General features: G+C 44.7%; 1 protein-coding gene across 1 annotated transcript in view; it reads left to right on the top strand.

Moving 5' to 3' along the window:
- The window catches only part of LOC309563082 (NACHT domain- and WD repeat-containing protein 1-like), a 220,966-nt gene that overhangs the window by 74,942 nt on the left and 121,017 nt on the right, over positions 1–25,007 (top strand). The window contains exons 9-10 of the mRNA XM_082267388.1: positions 6,002–6,090; positions 7,391–7,595. Coding sequence (XP_082123514.1) covers positions 6,002–6,090; positions 7,391–7,595 — 294 coding nt within the window. The remainder of the gene's footprint in view (positions 1–6,001; positions 6,091–7,390; positions 7,596–25,007) is intronic.

Raw genomic sequence — 25,007 nt, 5'->3', positions numbered from 1 at the left:
TACCACCCCGCACCTTCAATTGCAGTCCTCAGTCCCCCTTCAAATCCCCCTCCTCACATTGCTGTGCTCACCCACTTTATAGCAACCCCCCCCCTTCATATTACTGCCCCCTGCACATTCTTGTCCTCTTCCTCCTCTTTATACCACCCCTCTTCTTCACATTGCAGTCCCCAGCCTCCCTTTATAACACTGCCCTTCACATTTTTGTCCTCACTCCCCTTTTATATCATCCCCTCCTTTTTCAAATTGCAGTCTCTGACCCTCTTCACATCACCTCGGGCTTCCCCCTCATTCTTCAGAGCAGTAACATAGCCCTCTTCCCTGTCCTACCTTACACAAGGTGAAGGGCAGAAGCCACAGCAGGTCTAGAGCTGACATCGGGAGGCAGGACAGATCTGAATGGAGGGTCAGGGTTGCACAACTTTTCCTATTAACCAGCTTGTGATCAGTTGCTAGGACCACCCTGTATCCTAGTAACCAAGTCAGGTAACTGGTCCATCTTGCGTCCTCTGTCCAGCGCTGTGCGGCCTCCGGATGTCAGCTCTGCGAAGATGACTAGCGGCTGTGAGGGAAGAACCACCTCCTAAATGCTGCAACCACAGCAGGTCCAGATGGGGGACTGACTCGGTCTGGATCCGGCTTGTGGTCCCCTATTTAGTGCTGACTGCTATAGAGGAAGACCCTTCTTCCTCTATAGCAGGGATCCTCAAACTACGGCCCTCCAGCTGTTGCGGAACTACACATCCCATGAGGCATTGTAAAACTCTGACATTCACAGACATGACTAGGCATGATGGGAATTGTAGTTCCAGAACAACTGGAGGGCCATGGTTTGAAGACCCCTGCTCTATAGCATCTCTTTGCAGAGTTTGACGGAACCGTCCCGCACTCCGCTTGAATGCTTCCGTCAGTATACCGCTTCCTCCAGTCTGAACCTAGATATCAGGTATTATAGCCACATATTGCAAACAAGAACTAGATAGGACTAGCTCAGCTGCAAAGCTGAAAATCTTTATTGAACAGAAATACAAGCTTTTTATACACTTGAGAAGTACTGTGTCTCCACATTAACAGTGACCCAAATATTTACCCAAAACATCACTCAGTCGTTTAGATAACGAGGTAAAGCTGACTCATGGCTAATCCTGTCATAGAGGATCCTTAAGTTTAGTCAAATTAGCCAACGTATACTAGAAATATTAGGTTGCTTAAACAAATAGCCACCTGGACACAAAGAGTACTCATTCCAGGTCAGACTTGCCGGCATTGAGCTCACAAAGTACAATACACATTGTTTCAAGTGTAAACACATCCCCCTGTAGTTTGCTAGCAGACAATAGGTGTGTTAATTAGCACAATTAACAATACAAACATTGATCTCCCACTTCCTCAGACTAGTAGGCAACAGACTATAGCAGGAGACCTACTTATAAAATAAACACATTTTGACAGTGGACCCCCAGTGGTTTGAGCGGATTACATGAACATCTACAGTCATTGCTGATTTGAGGCTTACAGGCCCCAAATATGGATATGAGTCCTCCAGTTCCCAGAGGCTGTGTCTTATGGGGAGACATGAACTTGTATCAGAAACAAGACCACTCCACAGATCCCCCAGGCATACACCTTCCAAAGAGTAGTATTCCCTTAAATGCCAGGGCCCATAGTCAGTAAGAGGCTTGCTCCTAGTCCTCTCCAAAAGCCTCCGGTCCTGGCTAGGTCTGTCACACAGAGGTCCAACATGCCCCCTGAGCACAGAAAATCTCATACTTCCTGTTGAAGAGTTAAGCTCTGACACAGCAGGGGGCATGTCATAACCTCTGCAGAAAGGCCACTGCTTCCATAGCAAGAGCAAGGGGACAGGCTTTTCTACTCAAGCTGTGGCTGATTTATCAAGAAAATTAACAGTAAGACTTTTGGTTTAGGACACCTAAGGTTTGTACAGCTGATTTCAACTCAACGTTTTATTGGGATTTAAAAATGAATTTAAAGTGGAGTTCCACCCATTTTAGTCACCTTTGATGTATGTAATCCCCTTTAAAACAACTTTTACCAAGTTTTTTTTTTTTTTTTGTTGCTAGTAAATACATTATTTTCTGCTTTATTCATCCTCTTCTTACTTCCGGGTCTGGTCGGCGATTGCGTCATTCGGCGATTCGCAGTGTGTGCTGGGATGTATCTCAGGGCATGAAATCTCGCCTTATTACACAGGAGATGAGCTGTACTGCGTGTTCTGCCCCGCCTCCGCCCCGCCTCCTCTCAGTGAGCTGTATGTATGTAGTGTATTGAGGCCGTGCTCCGCCCCGCCTCCGCCCCGCCTCCTCTCAGTGAGCGAGGACTGAAAGCATTATATCCTCACTGAGCTCACTGAGAGGAGGCGGGGCGGAGGCGGGGCAGAGCACAGCCTCAATACACTACATACATACAGCTCACTGAGAGGAGGCGGGCAGAGGCGGGGCAGAGCACGCAGTGCAGCTCATCTCCTGTGTAATAATGTGAGATTTCATGCCATCCCAGCACATACTGCGAATCGCCGAATGACGTAATCGCCGACCAGACCCGGAAGTGAGAAGAGGATAAATAAAGCAGAAAATAAGGTATTTACTAGCAACAACATAGAAACATAGAAACATAGAATGTGTCGGCAGATAAGAACCATTTGGCCCATCTAGTCTGCCCAATATATCTGAATCCTATGAATAGTCCTTGGCCCTATCTTATATGAAGGATAGCCTTATGCCTATCCCATGCATGCTTAAACTCCTTCACTGTATTTGCAGCTACCACTTCTGCAGGAAGGTTATTCCATGCATCCACTACTCTCTCAGTAAAGTAATACTTCCTCATATTACTTTTAAACCTTTGCCCCTCTAATTTAAAACTGTGTCCTCTTGTGGTAGTTTTTCTTCTTTTAAATATGCTCTCCTCCTTTACCGAGTTGATTCCCTTTATGTATTTAAAAGTTTCTATCATATCCCCTCTGTCTCTTCTTTCTTCCAAGCTATACATGTTAAGGTCCTTTAACCTTTCCTGGTAAGTTTTTTCCTGCAATCCATGTACTAGTTTAGTAGCTCTTCTCTGAACTCTCTCTAGAGTATCTATATCCTTCTGGAGATATGGCCTCCAGTACTGCGCACAATACTCCAAGTGAGGTCTCACCAGTGTTCTGTACAGCGGCATAAGCACTTCTCTCTTTCTACTGTTTATACCTCTCCCTATACATCCAAGCATTCTGCTGGCATTTCGTGCTGCTCTATTACATTGTCCTCCCACCTTTAAGTCTTCTGAAATAATTACTCCTAAATCCCTTTCCTCAGATACTGAGGTCAGGACTGTGTCAAATATTCTATATTCTGCCCTTGGGTTTTTACGCCCCAGGTGCATTATCTTGCACTTATCCACATTAAATTTTAGTTGCCAGAGTTCTGACCATTCTTCTAGTTTTCCTAAATCCTTTTCCATTTGGCATTTCCCTCCAGGAACATCAACCCTGTTACATATCTTTGTGTCATCAGCAAAAAGACAAACCTTACCATCGAGGCCTTTTGCAATATCACTTATGAAGATATTAAACAAAATTGGTCCCAGTACAGATCCCTGAGGTACCCCACTGGTAACATGACCTTGTTCTGAATGTTCTCCATTGACTACAACCCTCTGTTGTCTGTCACTCAGCCACTGCCTAATCCACTCAACAATATGGGAGTCCATGCTCAATGACTGCAGTTTATTGATAAGTCTTCTATGTGGGACAGTGTCAAAAGCCTTACTAAAATCTAGATATGCAATGTCTACTGCACCTCCACCGTCTATTATTTTAGTCACCCAGTCAAAAAAATCTATAAGATTTGTTTGACATGATCTCCCTGAAGTAAACCCATGTTGTTTTTCATCTTGCAATCCATGGGATTTAAGATGTTCCACAATCCTATCCTTTAATAGGGTTTCCATTAATTTGCCTACTATTGATGTCAGACTCACTGGTCTATAGTTGCTCGATTCCTCCCTACTACCTTTCTTGTGAATGGGCACGACATTTGCCAATTTCCAATCTTCCGGGACGACTCCTGTTACTAATGATTGGTTAAATAAATCTGTTAATGGTTTTGCCAGCTCACCACTAAGCTCTTTTAATAATTTTGGGTGTATCTCATCAGGACCCTGTGACTTATTTGTCTTCACTTTAGACAGCAATCTTAGAACGTCTTCCTCTGTAAAGACACATGCATCAAACGATTCATTAGTCATCCTTTCAAGTGGAGGTCCTTCTCCTTCTTTTTCTTCTATAAAAACTGAACAGAAGTATTCATTAAGGCAGTCGGCTAGCCCTTTATTCTCTTCTACATACCTTCCGTCCTTTGTTTTTAATTTAGTTATTCCTTGTTTTAATTTCCTTTTTTCATTTATATATCTGAAGAATGTCTTATCCCCCTTTTTCATAGACTGAGCTAGTTTTTCTTCTGCCTGCGCTTTAGAAGTTCTTATAACTTGCTTGGCCTTTTTCTGCCTAATCTTGTAGATTTCCTTATCTTCATTGCTCTGGGTTTTTTTATAATTACAAAATGCTAGCTTTTTATTTTTAATGATTTGGGCCACTTCTGCTGAGTACCACAGTGGTCTCTTCCTTTTTTTGCTTTTAATGACAAGTCTAATGCAATTTTCTGTTGCCTTCAATAATGCACCTTTTAAGTAGTCCCATTTCTCCTGGACTCCATGTAATCCGTTCCAGTCTGATAAGGACTCATTTATGACTAATTTCATTTTTAAAAAGTCTGTTTTTCTAAAATCTAAAACTTTTGTTTTTGTGTGGTGTGACTCTTTCACAGTTCTTATATTAAACCACACTGACTGGTGATCACTAGATCCCAAGGTTTCGCCTACAATGACATCATATACCGAATCCCCATTTGTGAATACCAAATCCAAAATGGCCTCCCTCCGGGTTGGCTCCTCAACCACTTGTTGCAGAGACAACCCCAGCATGGAATTTAGAATATCTGTACTCCTGGTAGAACTTGCTATTTTGGTTTTCCAGTTTATATCTGGAAGATTGAAATCTCCCATAATGATAACTTCTCCTTTCATTGTCATTTTAGCTATTTCTTCAACTAGTAGATCATCTAGTTCTTTAACTTGACCAGGTGGTCTATATATCACACCTACACGAGTTACTGCATGATTAGCAAACTGCAACGTAACCCAAACTGACTCTATGTTGGCCTCACCAACTTGTATTAGGTTAGATTTAATGCTATCTTTCACATACAGGGCCACTCCTCCTCCTTTCTTGCCTTCTCTGTCTCTTCTGTATAAAGAGTACCCTGGTATGGTTATGTCCCAGTCATTTCTTTCATTAAACCATGTCTCCGTAACAGCCACTAAATCTACATTCTCAGATGCCATTATTGACCCAAGTTCATTGATTTTTTTACCTAAACTGCGAGCATTTGTAGACAGGACTCTGAGCTTATCATTTCTTAACCTCTGTGCTTCTGACCTGTTCTGGCATTGTTTCGGGGGGCAATTGGACTCTTGTATTTTCACTCTTTTGCCCCCCCTTCCTAGTTTAAATACTCTTTCACAAATTCTTGGAGTTGTTCACTAAGTATATTTGTTCTTTTGAGAGAAAGATGCAAACCATCTTTTTTGTACAGTTCCTTTCTATTCCAAGTAGAGCTATCATGAGAAACAAAGCCAAATCCTTGCTCTTGACACCATTTACTAAGCCATATGTTGAACTCCAACAAAAAAAAAAACTTTCCATTGGTAAAAGTCGTTTTAAAGGGGATTACATACATCTATGTAATCCAATTTATTAAAAATGGGTGGAACTCCACTTTAATAAAGACAGGCTTTGGATAATTATGCTTGCAGTATATCCTATCTCTGGACTAAGGGTTATATATTTTTAATATTGTGCTGGTGAGATTTTTAATCACAAATATGTAGTGACCCATTCTTGATTGCGTGGAAAATTTACCACATTATTGTTGTAATGCAGATGGTGGAAAGATTGATGTCTGGGACCTGGAAACCCAGGAAAACATTCGGTCAGAGAGAACGCATGAAGATAAAGTAACAGCTTTGCAGGTAAGATAATGTTGAGGATCCTCTATCTTAGGGTTTGTGATGGTGGTCACCGTCACTGGAAGTGAAAGATAGATAATGGTTTGAATTGCTTCAGATGGGAAAGTAATATTTGTCAGCGGTATCTTCATATAGAAATATGAAGATTTATTCCCACTTTACACTGGGAGACTGTTATAGACCATTGCCATGAAGTCTGCCTCCTAGATAATGTGTATTCTGTGTGCTTGTCTGTGAGAGAGACACACAGACTGTCATTGACAGACTTCCCTATTGTTTGAGTATTGAAATGGAATGTTGGATTGTGTCTGTCCCATTGTTAAATGTTAATGACCTCATGTGCTTTGAGGTGTGATGTGGATTGTGTTAAGTCTGCATGTCCCATTGTTAAATGTTAATGACCTCACATTGTTCTGTCCAGATGGCTAGATAATTAGTTTAGGTTAATTCTGTTCCTGTATACACTTTCATCTGCATATGATAATGTAATCAGCCAGAGGGGAGGGATTGTGTACACTCTATGGGAGTGACTGAGTGTAAAACCCTGTTTCTATTGGATTGTGAATGTCGTGTCCTGTCCCCAACAAGGTCCACCTGGGTGGTAACCTTGTGGGGGGAAAACTGTATAAAAGAGCAGCTGTACTATTAAAGTTTGAGTTCTACTTCACCCTCAATATAGAGTCCTGTCTCTTATTGGGGGAAGCTGCTACAAGGGATTGCTATGCTCTTCATACTCCCTTTAGATAATCACTAAGCTTGTTCCTGCTTGTTCCTGTTCTTGCTGCACTCCCTGGGAAAAGAGGGGTTCACCCACCGGAACCTGGAGCCTTGTCATAGGTCCAGGGTGGGTAGGAGACGGTGAGACCCCAACCAAGCTGTGGCGGTTCGTGGGGTCTGAGGTGGTTATGGTGTCTGGTGAAGTGCTTGGAGCCCTCGGGAAGCACTAGGAGCATCCATCAACTGAAGTACCCAGGCGGGGTGCTGGCTAATCCGTTACAGAGGTCTTCAAACTATGGCCCTCCAGTTGTTCAGGAACTACAATTCCCATCATGCCTAGCCATGTCTGTGAATGTCAGAGTTTTACAATGCCTCATGGGATGTGTAGTTCCACAACAGCTGGAGGGCCGTAGTTTGAGGATCCCTGCTCTAGCTCATGGGTGCTCAACCTGTTGCCCTCCAGCTGTTGCAGAACTACAAGTTTCATATTGCAATGTAAGCCTTACATGTTGAGCGGGGGGGGGGGGGACCAGGAATATGAGCAGATCATACTTCAGCTATAAAGAATATGTTTGTTCCTTTTCAGCTCCACGCTGGATTTCTGTATTCCGGTTCCTCAGATGGCTTTCTGAAGGTTTGGAAAGTCTCCTCATCGGGTTGGCTGAGTCTCCTGCACTCCTGTGACAGTCTGTCCCTCCCTCTGCGCGGTCTCTACGCTCTCTGTGCCACGGCAGATCACATTTATGTAGCCAACCAAGGAGCTTCTTTAAAAGTCGTGGACTGGAAGAAAGGTAGGAGAGCAGATTATAGAATGCCGATCTATCAACCTGTCCTGCATGGCAAACCTTTCTTCTATGTAATCGGGATAAGTCAAAGGGATTCCTAACCACTTCTGGACTGGAAGGATTTCCCCCTTAATGACCAGGCCATTTTCTGCGATTCAGCACTGCGTTACTTTAACAGACAATTACGCGGTCGTGCGACACTGTACCCAAATAAAACTGACATCCTTTTTTCCCCCCAAACAGAGATTTCTTTTGGTGGTATTTGATCACCTGTGCGATTTTTATTTTTTGCGCTATAAACAAAAAAAGAGTGACAATTTAAAAAAAACAAAAAACAAAACAATATTTTTTACGTTCTGCTATAAAACATTCCCAATAAAAGAAAATTAAAAATCAAATTTTTTTCATAATTTTAGGCCAATTTGATTTCTGCTACATATTTTTGGTAAAACAAATCCCAATAAGCGTATTTTGATTGGTTTGTGCAAAAGTTATCGCGTCTACAAACTAGGGGAAAGATTTATGTCATTTTTATTTATTTTTTTTACTAGTAATGGCGGCGATCTGCGATTTTTAGCGGGACTGCGACATAGCGGCGGACAGATCGGACCCCTAACTGACATCTTTGACACTTTTGGGGGGACCAGTGACATTACTAAAGTAATCAGTGCTATACATATGCACTGTCACTGTACTAATGACACTGGCAGGGAAGAGGTTAACACTGGGGGCAGTCAAAGGGTTAAATGTGTCCCTAGGGGGTGCTTTCTAACTGAGTGGGGGATGGACTTGCTGCATGAACACAGAGACCTGTGTTCCTAAATAAGAGGATCTCTGTGTTCATTACTGACAGAACAGCAGACCGCCGTTCTGTCTCCACGGGGAGCGATTGCGGGTCCCCGGCGGATGCAATGTCTGATTGGCTCCCCCTGTGGCCAATCGGCGTGCGCCCCCACTATCTTTCTCACGAAGCGACGTTCAGTTACGTAGTTTTGTGGGACAGAGCCAACCTGCCGCAGTATAAGTACAGCAGCTGGTCGGCAAGTGGTGATGACCAGGTCATTTTTTGCCATTCGGCACTGCGTTACTTTAACTGACAATGCGTGCGACGCTGTACCCAAATAAAGTTGATGTCCTTTTTTTCCCCACAAATAGCGCTTTGGGTGGTATATGATCACTTCTGCGGTTTTAATTTTTTGCACTATATACAAAAAAATAGTGAAAATTTTGAAAAATGTTTTACTTTCTGCTATAAAACATTTCCATTAAAAAAATGTAAAAAATCGAGTTTCTTCATCAGTTTTGGCCAATCTGTATTTTATTACATATTTTTGGTAAAAAAAATCCCAATATGTGTACTGTATATTGATTTGGTACGCAAAAGTTATCATGTCTACATGTATGGCGTCGGTTGAGTGAGCGGTGTGCTGATGTCAGTGTTGTGGATGGAGTGGCCCATGGTGGCGGTGGGGTTATGGTATGGGCTGGTGTACATTGTCTATGGAGTGGCCCATGATGGCGGTGGGGTTATGGTATGGGCAGGCGTACGTTGTGGATGGAGTGGCCCATGATGGCGGTAAGGTTATGGTATGGGCAGGCGTACATTGTGGATGGAGTGGCCCATGGTTGCAGTGGGGTTATGGTATGGGCAGGCGTACGTTGTGGATGGAGTGGCCCATGATGGCGGTAAGGTTATGGTATGGGCAGGCGTACATTGTGGATGGAGTGGCCCATGGTGGCGATGGGGTTATGGTATGGGCAGGCGTACGTTGTGGATGGAGTGGCCCATGGTGGCGGTGGGGTTATGGTATGGGCAGGCGTACATTGTGGATGGAGTGGCCCATGGTGGCGGTGGGGTTATGGTATGGGCAGGAGTACGTTGTGGATGGAGTGGCCCATGGTGATGGTGGGGTTATGGTATGGGCAGGCGTATGTTGTGGATGGAGTGGCCCATGGTTGCGGTGGGGTTATGGTATGGGCAGGCGTACGTTGTCTATGGAGTGGCCCATGGTGGCGGTGGGGCTATGGTATGAGCAGGCTTATGTTGTGGATGGAGTGGCCCATGGTGGCGGTGGGGTTATGGCATGGGCAGGTGTAAGTTGTGGATGGAGTGGCCCATGGTGGCGGTGGGGTTATGGGATCCACCTGAGGGATCTCTCCTGCCATTATTTATACCGGTTCTATACCCCTGTGTGGGGTGGGTATCTCTGGTGAGTTTGCTACCTACCTTAGGGGCCACCAAGTACCTCACCATATTACCCACCACGGGGTCACCAGTGTTATTGTCGCATGAAGATTTGTCACCTATATACAGTATATATGGACTGTTTCTGTTAGCGGACACTCAGCCACTGTATTTGATCATCATATGTGCACAGTGTCACTTTAGTATATTATTATTTTTTACTGTCAGATTGCACTTTATCACCATGTTTGATATTTATGTGTAAACTTGGTCACTTTATCTCCATTTATTCCGTTACCACAGATATACTTTGTCACCAAGCACTTTATAGTGTTATTTACTCTTCATTATTTGCACTATCGTTTCACAACATATGATATTTTAGTTGTGCATGTATTTATTATTTTTTGCTATTTATCTACTACTGTACTAGTCTTTATACCTATTCTTGTATTCGTTGCATATTTATTTCTACTTGCAGTATTTATTACTATTGCCCCGTATTTTCTAACATTGGGGAGACACTTTGGATGTCCACAACATATTTTATTACAGCCACCGATCTCCTTACCTTTCTCTACTGATTGGAGTATTCTACTAGTAGACGGCGCCATTTCCCTCTTTCTTTCTGCTTAGCATCTTCTAGGAGTCTGACTGGGTGATGCCTTATTGGCAATAGAGGCAGCTAGGCCTTGGAGTCCCAGAGTCTTCAGATATTCTTCGAGATATATTGTTAACAACCATTACTGTCCCATTTGAGTAATTCAAACCAGTGCTTTAAGTGGCCCAAAAGAGGTGCCGATACTCTATTATAGCCTATAAATCCCCCCCCCCACCCCACATCAGGGTCCCCACAGAGCACCCCCTCTGGCCTGGGCTGGGACTCCGGAGCAGGGGGACTCACTGGTGGTGACTGGTCTGGCTCTGGAGTGGGCTAAGGTGCACGGAGAGGTGGCGGTATGCTCAAGAGCCATATTTGGAAGTGGCGGTACTGAGTACCAGTGCATACCGGCCCACTTAGAGCACTGATTCAACCATATTCTGTGTCCATGAAGTCCATAAAAAAAAAAGGGGGTCTAGCAATGCTGACCTGAAATGCGGACATTAAGGGCACATCATTGGATAGACGGTAGACTAGATAGTAAAATCAACATTTATTCATTTCTTTAAAAGATAACCACACACATATAATGAAACCGAGGGAAATGAAGATTCATAGTATACAAAAATGGGGTAGAGCCATTATATCAAAGTACAATACATATATGGTACAAGATTACTCGACAGAAGATTAATCTGAATAAAGGTCAACGCGTTTCGCGGCAAGCTTCATCAGGACCACAGACTGATAGAGATCTTCTTGACATAGAGGAGACATAACAATAATTAGTAACATACAATGGCATAAGAAAAAAGGACTTAATTACAAAGTACAGTAATATATGATAATTGTAAATATTCAAATGGACCAACCTCTTTAACCACTTCCCGCCCGCCCTATAGGCGATTGACGGCAGGAAAGTGGTTGCATTATCCTGACCGGATGTCATATGACAGTGGCAGGATAATGTCACACTGACACACCACATCTCCAATCTCGGTAAAGAGCCTACTGACATAGGCTCTTTATCATGTGACCAGCTGTGTCCAATCACAGCTGGTCACATAGTACACAGGAAGAGCCGTTGATCGGCTTTCCTTAATTCGTGCCTGACAGGCACGAGTATAGGAGAGCCGATCTGCAGCTCTCCTGACGGGGGGGTCTGCACTGGTAATCAGAGCATTGATTACCAGTGCAGATCATTAGGGGGGGGGGGGGTGCCACTAGTACCACCAGGGATGCCCACCATGGCCACCAGGGATGCCCACCATGGCCACCAGGGATGGCAATCAGGGCTCAGGGAGCCCGCCAGTGCCCTCCCCATCAGTGGTGCCTGCCAGTGCCCTCCCCATCAGTGCTGCCCACCAGTGCCCATCATTGCCATCTATCAGTGCCCCCCACCGGTGCCCATTATTGCCCACCAGTGCTGCCTATCAGTGCCCATCAGTGCCGCCTATCAGTGCCCATCAGTGGCACCTATCCGTGCCCATCAGTGCCCATCAATGCCGCCTATCAGTGCCCAGCAGTGCCGCCTATCAGTGCCCACCAATGCTGCATATCAGTGCTACCTATCAGTGCCACATATCAGTGCCCATCAGTGCTGCCTATCAGTGCCACATATTCGTGCCACCCCATCAATGCCACCCCATCAGTGCCTGTCAGTGTGGCAAAAAACGTATCTATTTACAAAATTGTATAACATAAACAAAAAACTTTTTTTTTTTTCAAACTTTTCGGTCTTTTTTTTATTTGTGCAGCAAAAAAAAAAAAAACCCAGAGGTGATCAAATACTACCAAAAGAAAGCTCTATTTGTGGGGGGAAAATGACATCAATTTGGTGTAGGTACAGTGTTGCATGACCGCACAATTGTCATTCAAAATGCAACAGCGCTAAAAGCTGAAAATTGGCCTGGGCAGGAAGGAAGGGGGGGGGGGGGGGAAGTGCCCGGTATTGAAGTGGTTAAAGTGGTACACAGGTGTGTATGACTCAAGACCGGTGTGGGGGATAATAGTACAGCCCTCGCATTACCCCATTAAGTCCATCATTTTCTTGGCCACCATGTGCCCCTAATAGACCCACAGGGTGACTTACACATAAGAGGGGCCTAGGGAGCGGAGACAGGGATTTCCCAACCTCTCTAAGGTAAGCTGGGTCCCATGGAGCCCCCCCAACCATAGTGACCCCCATCACATGCACATTTTTCTACCTACAAAATACAGTGCATTATTATAAAACATTTTTTTTTTTACAAAAGGTGAACTTTGCCTTTAAGATATGTGGATTTTTTTAAGGCAGCATATTAAAGTGATTTTTTAGATGACAAAACCAACCAGTTAACAATTATAAATTCTTCTCCTGCATTGAGAGAGAAGCTATTAAGTAAACAATGAGATCTCTCCAGCATTCAATCTTCATAGCCAGCAAGAGGCCCCGGCTGTATTCAGTGCAGGTTCAGAAGCGAATATTCAGTCCAGTACTAATCCGTGCCTCGCAGTCCGGGCTTCAAAACCCAACGGGCCGCAGTGGGCACAGGGCAGCTAAAGATAACTGAGCAAACCTTAACATTGGTGACTCATTATTAAACTGGGGGGGGGGGGGGGAGGGGCTCTGCAGTGTACAGGTTTCCCAGTTTCCTTCTGAGAAAAATTGGAAAGTAAAGTGGCTTGGATCTTTTTTTTTATTATTATTTTATGTTTCTGATATTTTAACCACTTGCCAACTAGACTTTTTCTGGCATTTGTTGTTTACATGTTTAAATCAGTATTTATTGCTAGAAAATTACTAAAAACCCCCAAACATTATACATTTTTTTTTTTTAACCACTTTACCACCGGAGGATTTTGCTATCTTACGTCCAGGCCACTTTTTGCGATTCGGCACTGCGTGACTTTAACTGACAATTGCGCGGTCGTGCCACGCCGTACCCTAACGAAATTTACGTCCTTTTTTTCCCACAAACAGAGATTTCTTTTGGTGGTATTTGATCACCTGTGCGATTTTTACTTTTTGCACTATAAACAAAAAAAGAGCAAAAAAATAACAATATTTTTCACATTTTTTTATATGAAATTCCCCCCCCCCCCCAAAAAATGTAAAAATCTAAATTATATTAAATTTTTGGGCAATTTCTATTATGCTACCTATGTTTGGTAAAAAAAATCACAATAAGCGTATTTTGATTGGTTTGCGCAAAAGTTATTGCGTTTACTAACTAAGGGAAAGATTTCTGGTTTTTGGTGTTTTTTTTTTAACGAGTAATGGCGGCGATCTGCGATTTTTTTTTTGCGGGACTGCGACATTGCGGCGGACAGATCGGACCCTTGACTGACATGTTTGACACTTTTGGGGGTACCAGTGACATTACTGCAGTAATCAGTGCTATATATATGCACTGTTACTGTAAAAATGACACTGGCAGGGAAGGGATTTAATTTTATTGGAGAGGGAGGGGTTAATGTATGCCTGGTGCTTACTGACGTGTGTGGGGGGAGGTGACTGAGTGACACAGGGACAGATCGCACAGCTATGCTGAACCCTGCAATCTGACCCTGTCTGTCACTTAGGAGATCCGCCCGCTTGTGTTTACACAAGCGGGCGGATCTCCAAACTCGATCCCCGACGATCGGGAAAGAGCGGCGGTGATCACAGCCTCTCCTCCCCTGGCCCGACTCCCGCTGTGACTGAATACAGTGGGTGCGAGCCTCTGGTGGCGCGCGCGCCGCCCGCAAGGGGAGGAGTCCAGCAACGTAGGTCTACGTCGCTGGACGGGAACGAGCCACTGTGCCGCAGTACAGTCAATGTGACCGGTCGGCAAGTGGTTAAGCGAGGACCGTGGGGAATAAAATGGCAATCTTTGCAATTTTTTATGTCACATGGTATTTGCGCAGTGGTTTTGCTATTTTTTTGGGAAAAAATACACTTTACTGTATTACAAAAAAAAAAAAAAAAACAATAGTCACCCCAATTCTTTTGCATAATGTGAAAGATGATGTTGCGCTGAGCAAATAGATACCTAACATGTAATGCTTTAAAATTGCGCATGTTCCTGGATTGGCGAAACAAACCACGCTACTTAAAAATGTCCATGGGCTACTTTTTAAATGTCTTTACCAGTTACCTGTTTAGAGTTACAGAGGAGGTCTAGTGCTACAAATTTGCTCTCGCAGTAACCTTTGCAGCGATACCTCGCATGTGTGGTTTGAATGCCGTTTACATATGTGGGCGCGACCTACATATGCATTTGCTTTTGCATGTGAGCACGGGGGGGGGGGGGGGGGCTGGGGAGCTTTAATTGTTTTTATTTTTTTTATTATTGTTTATTTGTATTTTTTTATTTTCAATTTTCATTGAAATTTCATTTTTTTGACCACTTTTATTCCTATTACAAGGAATGTTAATATCCCTTGTAACAGAAATAGGGATGACCGGTCCTCCTTATGGAGAGATCTGGGGTTAAAAAGACCCCCCAAAATCTCGACTTTACCGTTTAAAAGCAAAAGTAAAATAAAATAAATAAAAAATTCTTTAAGCCTGGACTGAAAGTGATGTCATGACTTTGCTCCGGTCCTCCAAGGCCATAGAGTGGATCAAAAAGTATTAACTCTTTGATGGCCTATTGGAGCAGCCAGCTGCACCGTCAGATCATTTCTGGGGTGAGTCTCTCTCTGTTTCTCCTTGAGCAGGGCTTTGTTTCCTGAGTCAGCCCTGAGGTGTATCTACACATGCGCCAGGTTTCCCGAGCATTTTAACTAATATGGATGTCCCAAAACCTTTGCCATCTTTGTGCATCCGAGTGAAATCTCCTGTGCGTGCGCAGATCTGCCAAAGGGCTCTGCCAACACTCAGAGGCCAGGGAGAGTTCTTCAGCACATCTGGGCATGTGTCATAATGGGAGGGGAGTGGACTGTGCACGTGTCATAATGGGAGGAGAGTGGACTGTGCACGTGTCATAATAGGAGGGGAGTGGACTGTGCACGTGTCATAATGGGAAGGGAGTGGACTGTGCACGTGTCATAATGGGAGGGGAGTGGACTGTGTACGTGTCATAATGGGAGGGGAGTGGACTGTGCACGTGTCATAATGGGGGGGGAGTGGACTGTGTACGTGTCATAATGGGAGGGGAGTGGACTGTGCACGTGTCATAATGGGAGGGGAGTGGACTGTGTACGTGTCATAATGGGAGGGGAGTGGACTGTGTACGTGTCATAATGGGAGGGGAGTGGACTGTGCACGTGTCATAATGGGAGGGGAGTGGACTGTGCACGTGTCATAATGGGAGGGGAGTGGACTGAGCACGTGTCATAATGGGAGGGGAGTGGAGTGGACTGTGCACGTGTCATAATGGGAGAGGAGTGGACTGTGTACGTGTCATAATGGGAGGGGAGTGGACTGTGCACGTGTCATAATAGGAGGGGAGTGGACTGTGCACATGTCATAATGGGAAGGGAGTGGACTGTGCACGTGTCATAATGGGAGGGGAGTGGACTGTGCACGTGTCATAATGGGAGGGGAGTGGACTGTGCACGTGTCATAATGGGAGGGGAGTGGACTGAGCACGTGTCATAATGGGAAGGGAGTGGACTGAGCCACTAAAGAGCAGACTTAAAGCACAGCTTTACCCCACCCAAAAGGGGAAGCCCTGCTTGTCTGCCTCCCCCCCCCCTGCAATTTGGCACCTTTTTGGGGGTAGTGTGGAGCCCCCTCCTTGCCCTGCAGGTGGCCCATTTGGTTTCTTTGTATGTATGGATTGCATGGGTTGTTACTGACGTGTGGTGAAAATTTCATGTCAACAGCAGCTTTAGAAATAGATTTACCTAGAACAATTGTGACATGCTCAATACTTATTTTACCCGCTGTGTATGTATCTATATATATACTGTATATATATACATACACACTATATTACCAAAAGTATTGGGACGCCTCCCTTTACACACACATGAACTTTAATGACATCCCAGTCTTAGTCCGTAGGGTTCAATATTGAGTTGGCTCCACCCTTTGCAGCTATAACAGCTTCAACTCTTCTGGGAAGGCCGTCCACAAGGTTTAGGAGTGTCTATGGGAATTTTTGACCATTCTTCCAGAAGGGCATTTGTGAGGTCGGATACTGATGTTGGACGGGAAGGCCTCTAATCCATCCCAAAAGGTGTTCTATCAGGTTGAGGTCAGGACTCTGTGCAGGCCAGTCAAGTTCATCCACCCCAAACTCACTCATCCATGTCTTTATGGACCTTGCTTTGTACACTGGTCCAAGTAATTTGGTGGAGGGGGGATTATGGTATGGGGTTGTTTTTAAGGGGTTGGGGTTGGGCTTGGCCCCTTAGTTCCAGTGAAGGTAACTATTAAAGTGATTGTAAAGTCTCGTTTTTTTGTTGTTTAAATAACAAACATGTTACACTTCCCTCCTCTGGGCAGTTGGTTTTGCACAGAGCAGCCCGGATCTTCCTCTTCTCGGGTCCCTCGTTCCTGCTCCTGGCCCCTCCCTCCTGTCGAGGTGCCCCCACAGCAAGCAGCTTTCTATGGGGGCACCCGAGCCAAGCTGCAGCTTTGTGTGTCCATTCAGGCATGGAGCTGCTGTTTGGCCCAGCACTCTCTCTCTTCTGATTGGCTTACTGACTTTGATTGACAGCCGTGGGAGCCAATGGCGCTGCGGCTGTGTCCCAGCCAATCAGGGGGGATAGTCCCAGATGGCAGAGGGACTCATTAACATCGCTGGACAGAGATGGACCTCAGGTAAGTATTAGGGGGTGCTGGGGAGGCTGTTACACCCAGAAGGTTTTTTATCTTAATGCAAAGACTGCATTAAGATAAAAAAAACCTTCTAACTTTACAACTCCTTTAAGGCGTCAGCATACCAAGATTTTATTATTATTATTATTATATAGGATTTCTATAGCGCCAACAGTTTACGCTGCGCTTTACATACACTTTAATACAATAGGAATCATAGGGCCCTGTTCGTTAGAGCTTACAATCTAGGAGGGAGGGTCAAGAGATACAAGAGGTAATAACCGGGGGGGGATGGGGTGATGGAGAGAATAAAAGTACAGTTGTTAGGTGGTTATTTTAGACAATTTCATGCTCCCAACTTTGTGGGAGGAGTTTGGGGATGGCCCCTTCCTGTTCCAACATGACTGCGCACCAGTGCACAAAGCAAGGTCCATAAAGACATGGAGGAGCGAGTTTGGGGCGGGGGTGCTGGACTGTGCAATTAGAAATGTAAGACCGCACTCAGGGTTAAATGAAAACGATAATCCTTTTATTCCTCAAAACATGTTGCAGACAGACAGTGCATACAGGAACAGACGTGTCCGGAGGTTGACGCGTTTCACGACTTGGAATGTCGCTTACTCATAACCACCTGACCTGGTTGGCCTGACCTCAACCCGATAGAGGACCTTTGGGATAAATTAGAGCAGAGACTGGAAGCCAGGCCTTCTCGTCCAAAATTAGTGCCTGACCTCCCAAATGCTCTCCTGGAAATGGCCAAACATTCCCATAGACACTCCTAAACCTTGTGGACGGCCTTCCCAGAAGAGTTGAAGCTGTTATAGCTGCAAAGGGCGGAGCCAACTCAATATTGAACCCTATGGACTAAGACTGGGATGCCATTAAAGTTCATGTGTGTGTAAAGGCCGGCGTCCCAATACTTTTGGCAATATAGCATGTGTGTATATATATTATTTTAGAAAAGAAAACATGAAAAAATCCACATGCCCTTTAAAGGATAAAGTGTGTATAGAAACCCTCAATATAATACCAAGGCAATGTGTTTGTATTCTGGACAATATTTCAGTTGGACTTGTCATTGAACGCTTTGACAGGTAATTGCACAGTGGCTTATCTCAGATATTGCACTGCTGCCCTAATAGCCGGTTCAGGATCAACAGGATAATTGCAACACTCCCAGTTGGGCTAAAAAGTTCATAACTGTGATATATTTCACGGTGTCTGGTCTCCGGCCTTGGGCATGAGTGTATCTCCCACCGGTACACTTCTAATAAATGATTCTTTGGTTTGTAGCCGCAATCTGCCGTAAATTCATTCCAAGTTGTTTTTTCTCAGTACTATATGCATGTATCATGATTGTGGAAAATCAGTTCATAGGTTAATACCCTGGACTATCTTTTAAAATTTAAAAAAAAAAATCACATCTGAAAGGTAATAGTTATCGTTTCCTGAAAACAGCGCTATTTATAATCTAAAGGCTGAACTCCAACCATTGACTCCCCATTACATCAAATGCTCTCCATGGAGTAAAGCTTCTGTTCCTGATTGTCTCACTCTTATAAAATTTCCTCCCACAACTATTCAAACATTTTCATGGGCTTACAACTTTATCACGGATAGTCTTTTCCCCCTGACCTACTTCATCTCCACATCTCAGGGATTCCCAAACAGCACAAGAAACCTCTGAATTTCACCTTTCTTGGAAATGCCAACCTCAAATAATTTACCGGTATTTTAGCAAACAAACGAATCCCTCTGCTACAGTGGATAATACATAAAAATCAGCAGTGCTGCCTCTCAGGGAACCAAGGGGCAACACTAGAACATTGAATATAATAGCCAAGGCCTGGTCAGAGGCCTACCCTCTTGCTTTTTCTGTATATGGATGTGGAGAGGGCTTTCATCTGTCTAAACTAGAACTTCGTGGAGCTTTCCGAAGTCACATTAACATCCCTCCCCATATGCTTGGATATGGGTCTTATATTCCTCCCGCACTGCAAAATAAATGGCTCCCTATCAAGAGAAATTCCTTATAAACGAAAAGGCACCAGGCTGGGTTGACCCGTTTCCCCTCTTACCCTGGAGCCACTTTTCCAAAAATTCAGACAAAAGCCAGACATAGCAAGTCTACTGGCAAAGGACCATTACCATCAATTGACTTGAGTGACATATGCCGATGACACCTATTTACTACATTTCCAAGCCCTTCATATCCCTTACAGGCCTGTTGATAGAACCTATTTGGTGTGCTTTCCAGTTTCAAGACCACCCTCCAGAAATCAGAAGTTCTTATTGTATCAGTAGCAGGAGCAATGCCAAACTTACTTTGACCCAACTGTCTATTCAAATTGGCTAACCAGATAATACAGTACCTTAGTGCCGTTATTTCATCAAATCTCACCAAAAGCTGAACTTTATACCCTTGGTAGACCTCATCTAGATAGTAGAGCTGGACTTTATACCCTTGGCAGACCTCATCTAGATTGTAGAGCTGGACTTCATACCCTTGGTAGACCTCCTCTAGATAGTAGAGCTGGATTTTTTACCCTTGGCAGACCTTATCTAGATAGTAGAGCTGGACTTCATACCCTTGGCAGACCTCATCTAGATAGTAGAGCTGGACTTCATACCCTTGGCAGACCTCATCTAGATAGTAGAGCTGGACTTCATACCCTTGGTAGACCTCATCTGGATAGTAGAGCTGGACTTCATACCCTTGGTAAATCTCATCTAGATAGTAGAGCTGGACTTTTTACTCTTGGTAGACCTCATCTGGATAGTAGAGCTGGACTTCATACCCTTGGTAGACCTCACCTAGATAGTAGAGCTGGACTTCATACCCTTGGCAGACCTCATGTAGATAGTAGAGCTGGACTTTATACCCTTGGTAGATCTCATCTAGATAGTAGAGCTGGACTTTATACCCTTGGCAGACCTCATGTAGATAGTAGAGCTGGACTTTATACCCTTGGTAGATCTCATCTAGATAGTAGAGCTGGACTTTTTAGCCTTGGTAGACCTGATATAGATAGAAGAGCTGGACTTTATACCCTTGGCAGACATCATCTATATCAGTGTTTTTCAACCTTTTTTCAACCAAGGCACCCTTTACAATCTGGCAGAATCTCGAGGCACACCAACCAAAAATGTCCAAAAAATGTAATTGTTACTTACGTCAATGGGATACTGGAGCCTGGGACGATCCACACAGGAATATAGCTGTATTATTGTCAATGGAAACTGCACTTCTTTCTTTTATGTTGTATTCCGCTTGCACATCTGCTTCAGTTTGGCCGCAGCGCAGGATACCCGCGGTTTTCATGTGCGTTTCCTGTGGTTTCCTATAGACTTCTATTATGTCCCTCATTTTTGGTGTGCTTTCAGAAAATGCACCAAAAAATGTAGGACATAGTAGAAGTTTATGAGAAGCCACAGGTAACGCACATGAAAACCGCGGGTATTCTGTGCTACACCTGCGCTGCGGCCAAACTAAAGCAGATGAGCAAGTGGGAAAAACATTAAAAAAGACGTGCAGTTTCCATTAACAATAATACAGTATTTAAAACCCACATATCTTATGTATAAATATTACATAAAAAAAAAAAAATGGTGATTTCTTCTTTTTTTTTTTGATTTTAAAAGTAATCACCAATTCTTTTTTTAATTTAATATAAATATACATAAGATATGTGACTTTTAAATAATGTATTATTGATAATGGAAACTGCACTTCTTTTTTTATGTTGTATTCCGCTTGCACCTGCGCTGCGGCCAAACTGAAGCAGATGTGCAAGCAGAATACAACATAAAAAAAGAAGTGCAGTTTCCATTATCAATAATACAGTATTTAAAAGCCACATATCTTATGTATATTTATATTACTTAAAAAAAAGAAAAAAAAATGTGAAAGCAATACCAGGTAAAGTTAATGACAGTCATATATCAATCAATGTAATTCATGTAACTCACGAAGCCACGAGTCACTGAAGAGCCTCCTCCCTGTTATTCCTCTTCTCACACACTCTACTGTAACTCGAAAAGCGCGCCAGCCAACAGCAGCTCCTGGGACACGCAGCTCTCACCTCCCAGCAAGCACTTTGTATGCCGATCCTCCCATAGAAACCAATGACGTTATCGGTTGACACGACGCGGTCGGGAGTCCCACACAGCTTCCCGAGCGCATGTGGTAGGGAAGGGAATTTAGCCGTCCCTTCTGGCATAACCATATAGAAAACTTTTTTTTTCATAAGATTGCTGCAAATCGGGGTCATTTTGCTGCGGCACACCTGGGGACTCTTCACGGCACACTTGTGTGCCGCGGCACACTGGTTGAGAAACCCTGATCTAGATAGTAGAGCTAAACTTTATACCATTGGTAGATAGATAGTTGAGCTGAATTTTAAACCCTTGTGTCTCATATGATAGGACCTAAACAGATGGAAACAACTCACCCCTACCTGGTTTGGGAGATGTGATGTCCTTAAAATTAATTTCATTCCCCCACTGCCAGGTCAGAATTCATCAAATTTATTTGGTAAGGAAAGGCTGGTAGAATTAATAGAGGCATACTTACTCTTCCTAAACAGAAGGGTGGAATAAGTTTACTGATCCAATCTTGTTTTATGTGGTAGTGTACATTGCCCGAGTTCTCAACTGTGGTATAGCAGGGGAAACCTGGATCGTCCCCTTTCTCTTCGAAGAAGCTCTGTTGCCTGGGGACACTGTTTCTAATTTAGTGAAAAACAAAAATGTCCCTTAATAGGCACCATCTGCCTCCAAATATTTTTTTATTGTCCAAATTCAATAGCTTCCCCTCGCCATTGACACTTATACTATGGTATCTGGGCTTTCTTCCAGATGATAGCATCTTCGGAACATAGAGATTAAACTACTGACAACAGGAATGTTTCTGACCAAACCGGGATGACCTTTAATCCAACATTGAAGCCCAGAGCCTTGCAATTCCAACTTTCCCAATTTCTATGGTCACTTCCTGAACACTACAAAACTTCATTCTACATTTCAAGAACTTTGTAAGGAGTGGAACCTTTTAGGAACATTCTTTCAGCCGTTTATCGGCTTCTGTTAAAAAACAAATTCTTACTGGAACTTTGCTTTTTAGACTGATGAGAGAGAAAGACTTACGACTTACCTTCACCAAAGCTCAATGCTCCCAAATCCGGTTCTTTGCTCACAGGGCATCAATTAGCGACAAATACCAAGAGATTAATTACAAAACCTGTGACTAGATGGTGCAGGACTCCCAGAGTATTTGCCAAAATATTTCCCCATAATCAGGACTTTTTTTTTCTCATATAGGTACAGGTACTCCCCCTTTCCAAGTCACTCTTTGTCTCCCCCCCCCCCCACCTCCGAGTTACTGTCTCTTGGTTCCATCCCCTACAAACTTCCCAATTGCTTCCCTTTTAGAGAATACAGGGCTAAATATGTATGGAATTTGTTAATGGTAACCAGGAAGCAGTGAATTGGATCCCCTGCAGCCAGCAATGATAGACACTCCCAGCAATAATAGATCCCCCAGCAACAATAGACCCCCACCAGCAACAATACAGGAGATCTCCCAGCAGCCAGAATCAATAGACCTGCCAGCAACAATAGACCCCTTGCTTAACAGTAGATTTCAACCACCAACAATGTGACCCCCTAGCAACATAAGACCCTTTCTCACCAACAACTATAGATCCCCGCCAGGAACAATTGACCTCCCCAGCAATAATAGACCCTCCTGCAACATTAGAACCCCTAGCGACCATAGATTCCCCAGCAGCCAGTATCAATAGACCCTCCAGGACCCCATTCAGTACTGGAGGTGCCAGGCTTGCATTCCTCTCCGTTCCCGCTGCAAAAAAGCCCTACCCATAATATGTATAAATATTTGTGCTGTGGTAGCAATAGAGGAACCCTCTTTCACATCTTATGGGAGCGTGCTTTACTGGCCTTGTTTTGAAGGCAATTTGCTGACATCATTTAGCTCCCTAAGAATGTTTCCATGTGTGAAAAACACAAAGCCCTATCACTGTACATCACACCCCTGTCCAGATCAAGATACAAGAGATTGCCACTGATACATTTTAAAGCGGAGTTTCACCTAAAACAAAAAGAATGACATAAAAATACCCCCGGGACAGTCAGGGCAGTGCATTCCACAATGGATGCCTCTGATCTGTCCCGGGTTGCACTTACCTTTTAGAAGAAATACTTACCTTGAAAATGTATTGTCCAGCGCTGCCATCTCAGGTGTGGGCAGCTGAAGCCAGCGCGATCCTCTTCTGTGTCCTCTTCCGTCTTCTTCGGTCCCACGATGCACTGCACTGGTCCCACCGTCACTTCCGGGGCTGCAGGGTCATCCTTGCACAGCTGGGCATGCCCAGAAGCTGTTTAGCAAGGTATGACGGCGCCTGCACCGGAACTGACGTCGGGGCCGGTGCAGGCGCAATGATTCCTGGGAGCGATGACGTTCAGCTCCCAGGAATCATTGCAAAGCCAGGAAGTGACGAATCGCCGTGGCCGCCGAGGGGAGGAAGAGGAAGTAAGGTAAGTATATTTCTTTGTCGCTCATTGACAGACGTAGTCCTCTTTGATTCACATCAATTGGGTTATGCTGCCTCCGCAGGAGTAGGACTAGGCAGAAAGAAAAAACGTTCTGGCTCCACCCTAGGGGCAGTCCCAGAGGGTATATCCTCTTCCTGTCTGCTACAGAGAATCAGTTTTTTTCTGTCTAGTCAGGAGTAAGGACCTAAGTTCCTTGCTGGGATCTCTGGTCCTGGCAAGACTTTTTAGAAAATTTTTTTTCTTTTAGGTAGTTTTTTTGTCTCCAGTTTTCCTGTGAGATCTTCAAGCAAATCACGCCGGATCTGGGCGACGGGCTGGATGTTGAGATCCAGTGGTCACCCCAGCCGGCCTACGAGCGCGCGCAGACCATTGCATCGCGCTTGGTCGGCCGCGACACATTCAAGTAAGTATGCGGGACCGGGCGACGGGCTGGATGTTGAGATCCAGTGGTCACCCCGGTTCAGCCTACGAGCGCGTGCAGACCAGAGCTCCGCGCTGGGTCGGCCGCGACATAGTCCCATTGGACGGGGACTGACCCTGCGAGTTAAACGTCTCGCTTGGACGCCAAGAACCAGAGAGTCAAGGCGTCCGTATTGGTCAACAACCCCCCACTTCGGTGGAGAGGGTATTGTGAAGAGAGGGTGCCTGTCGGTTCGGTATGGTGAGTAAATGTTCCCCCTTCCTTCCTGTGGGGTCTTTGGGATACGGGCCCCTCTGTGTATGGTCGGATCCTTTCTGACATTAAAGTTCCCCCTTGTAGCCTATGACATGTTCACATATCCCCTGTGATAGTGTGATCTGGTTTGGGAGCTGACACTCCAGCAGGCTTGGTTTGGGAGCTAACACTTTAAACAAACCTCGGTTTGGGAGCTGACACTCTAGCAACCTTGGTTTAGGAGCTGACACTCCAGCAGGCTTGGTTTGGGAGCTGATACTTCAGCAAGTCTGGGGTTCTCTAGCAAGGAAGCCGAGTTCGATTTGCTATAGTAAACACATAGGAGGTATAGCCTACCTTAGATCGCCATACTCCCGCAGGCCGACAGGCCGCCATCAGCTGTTTTTAAAGCATGCAGGCCGCTGTACTGGAGGAGCCACGCTAGATCGGCAGTCCGCCGCCATTTTGTTGTAGACCGCATGTCTGCATTGTCTACACAAGCCGCCCGCAGGTCACGCAGGCCGCCATTTTTTCGTAGCCTATTGTCTCCTGCATGGGGGCGGCCATGTTTGATGTGCCCAGCAAACCTCGAGGAGCAGCTGGGAACGCCGGCCCTGTTCCGTGAGAATTACCTACCCCGTGAGAATTACCTACCCCTCGTCACTTCCGGC

Source organism: Pelophylax lessonae (genome assembly GCF_965119305.1).
Source record: "Pelophylax lessonae genome assembly, chromosome: 9".
NCBI classification, from domain to species: Eukaryota; Metazoa; Chordata; class Amphibia; order Anura; family Ranidae; genus Pelophylax; species Pelophylax lessonae.
This window is presented reverse-complemented; position numbering and strand designations above follow the sequence as displayed.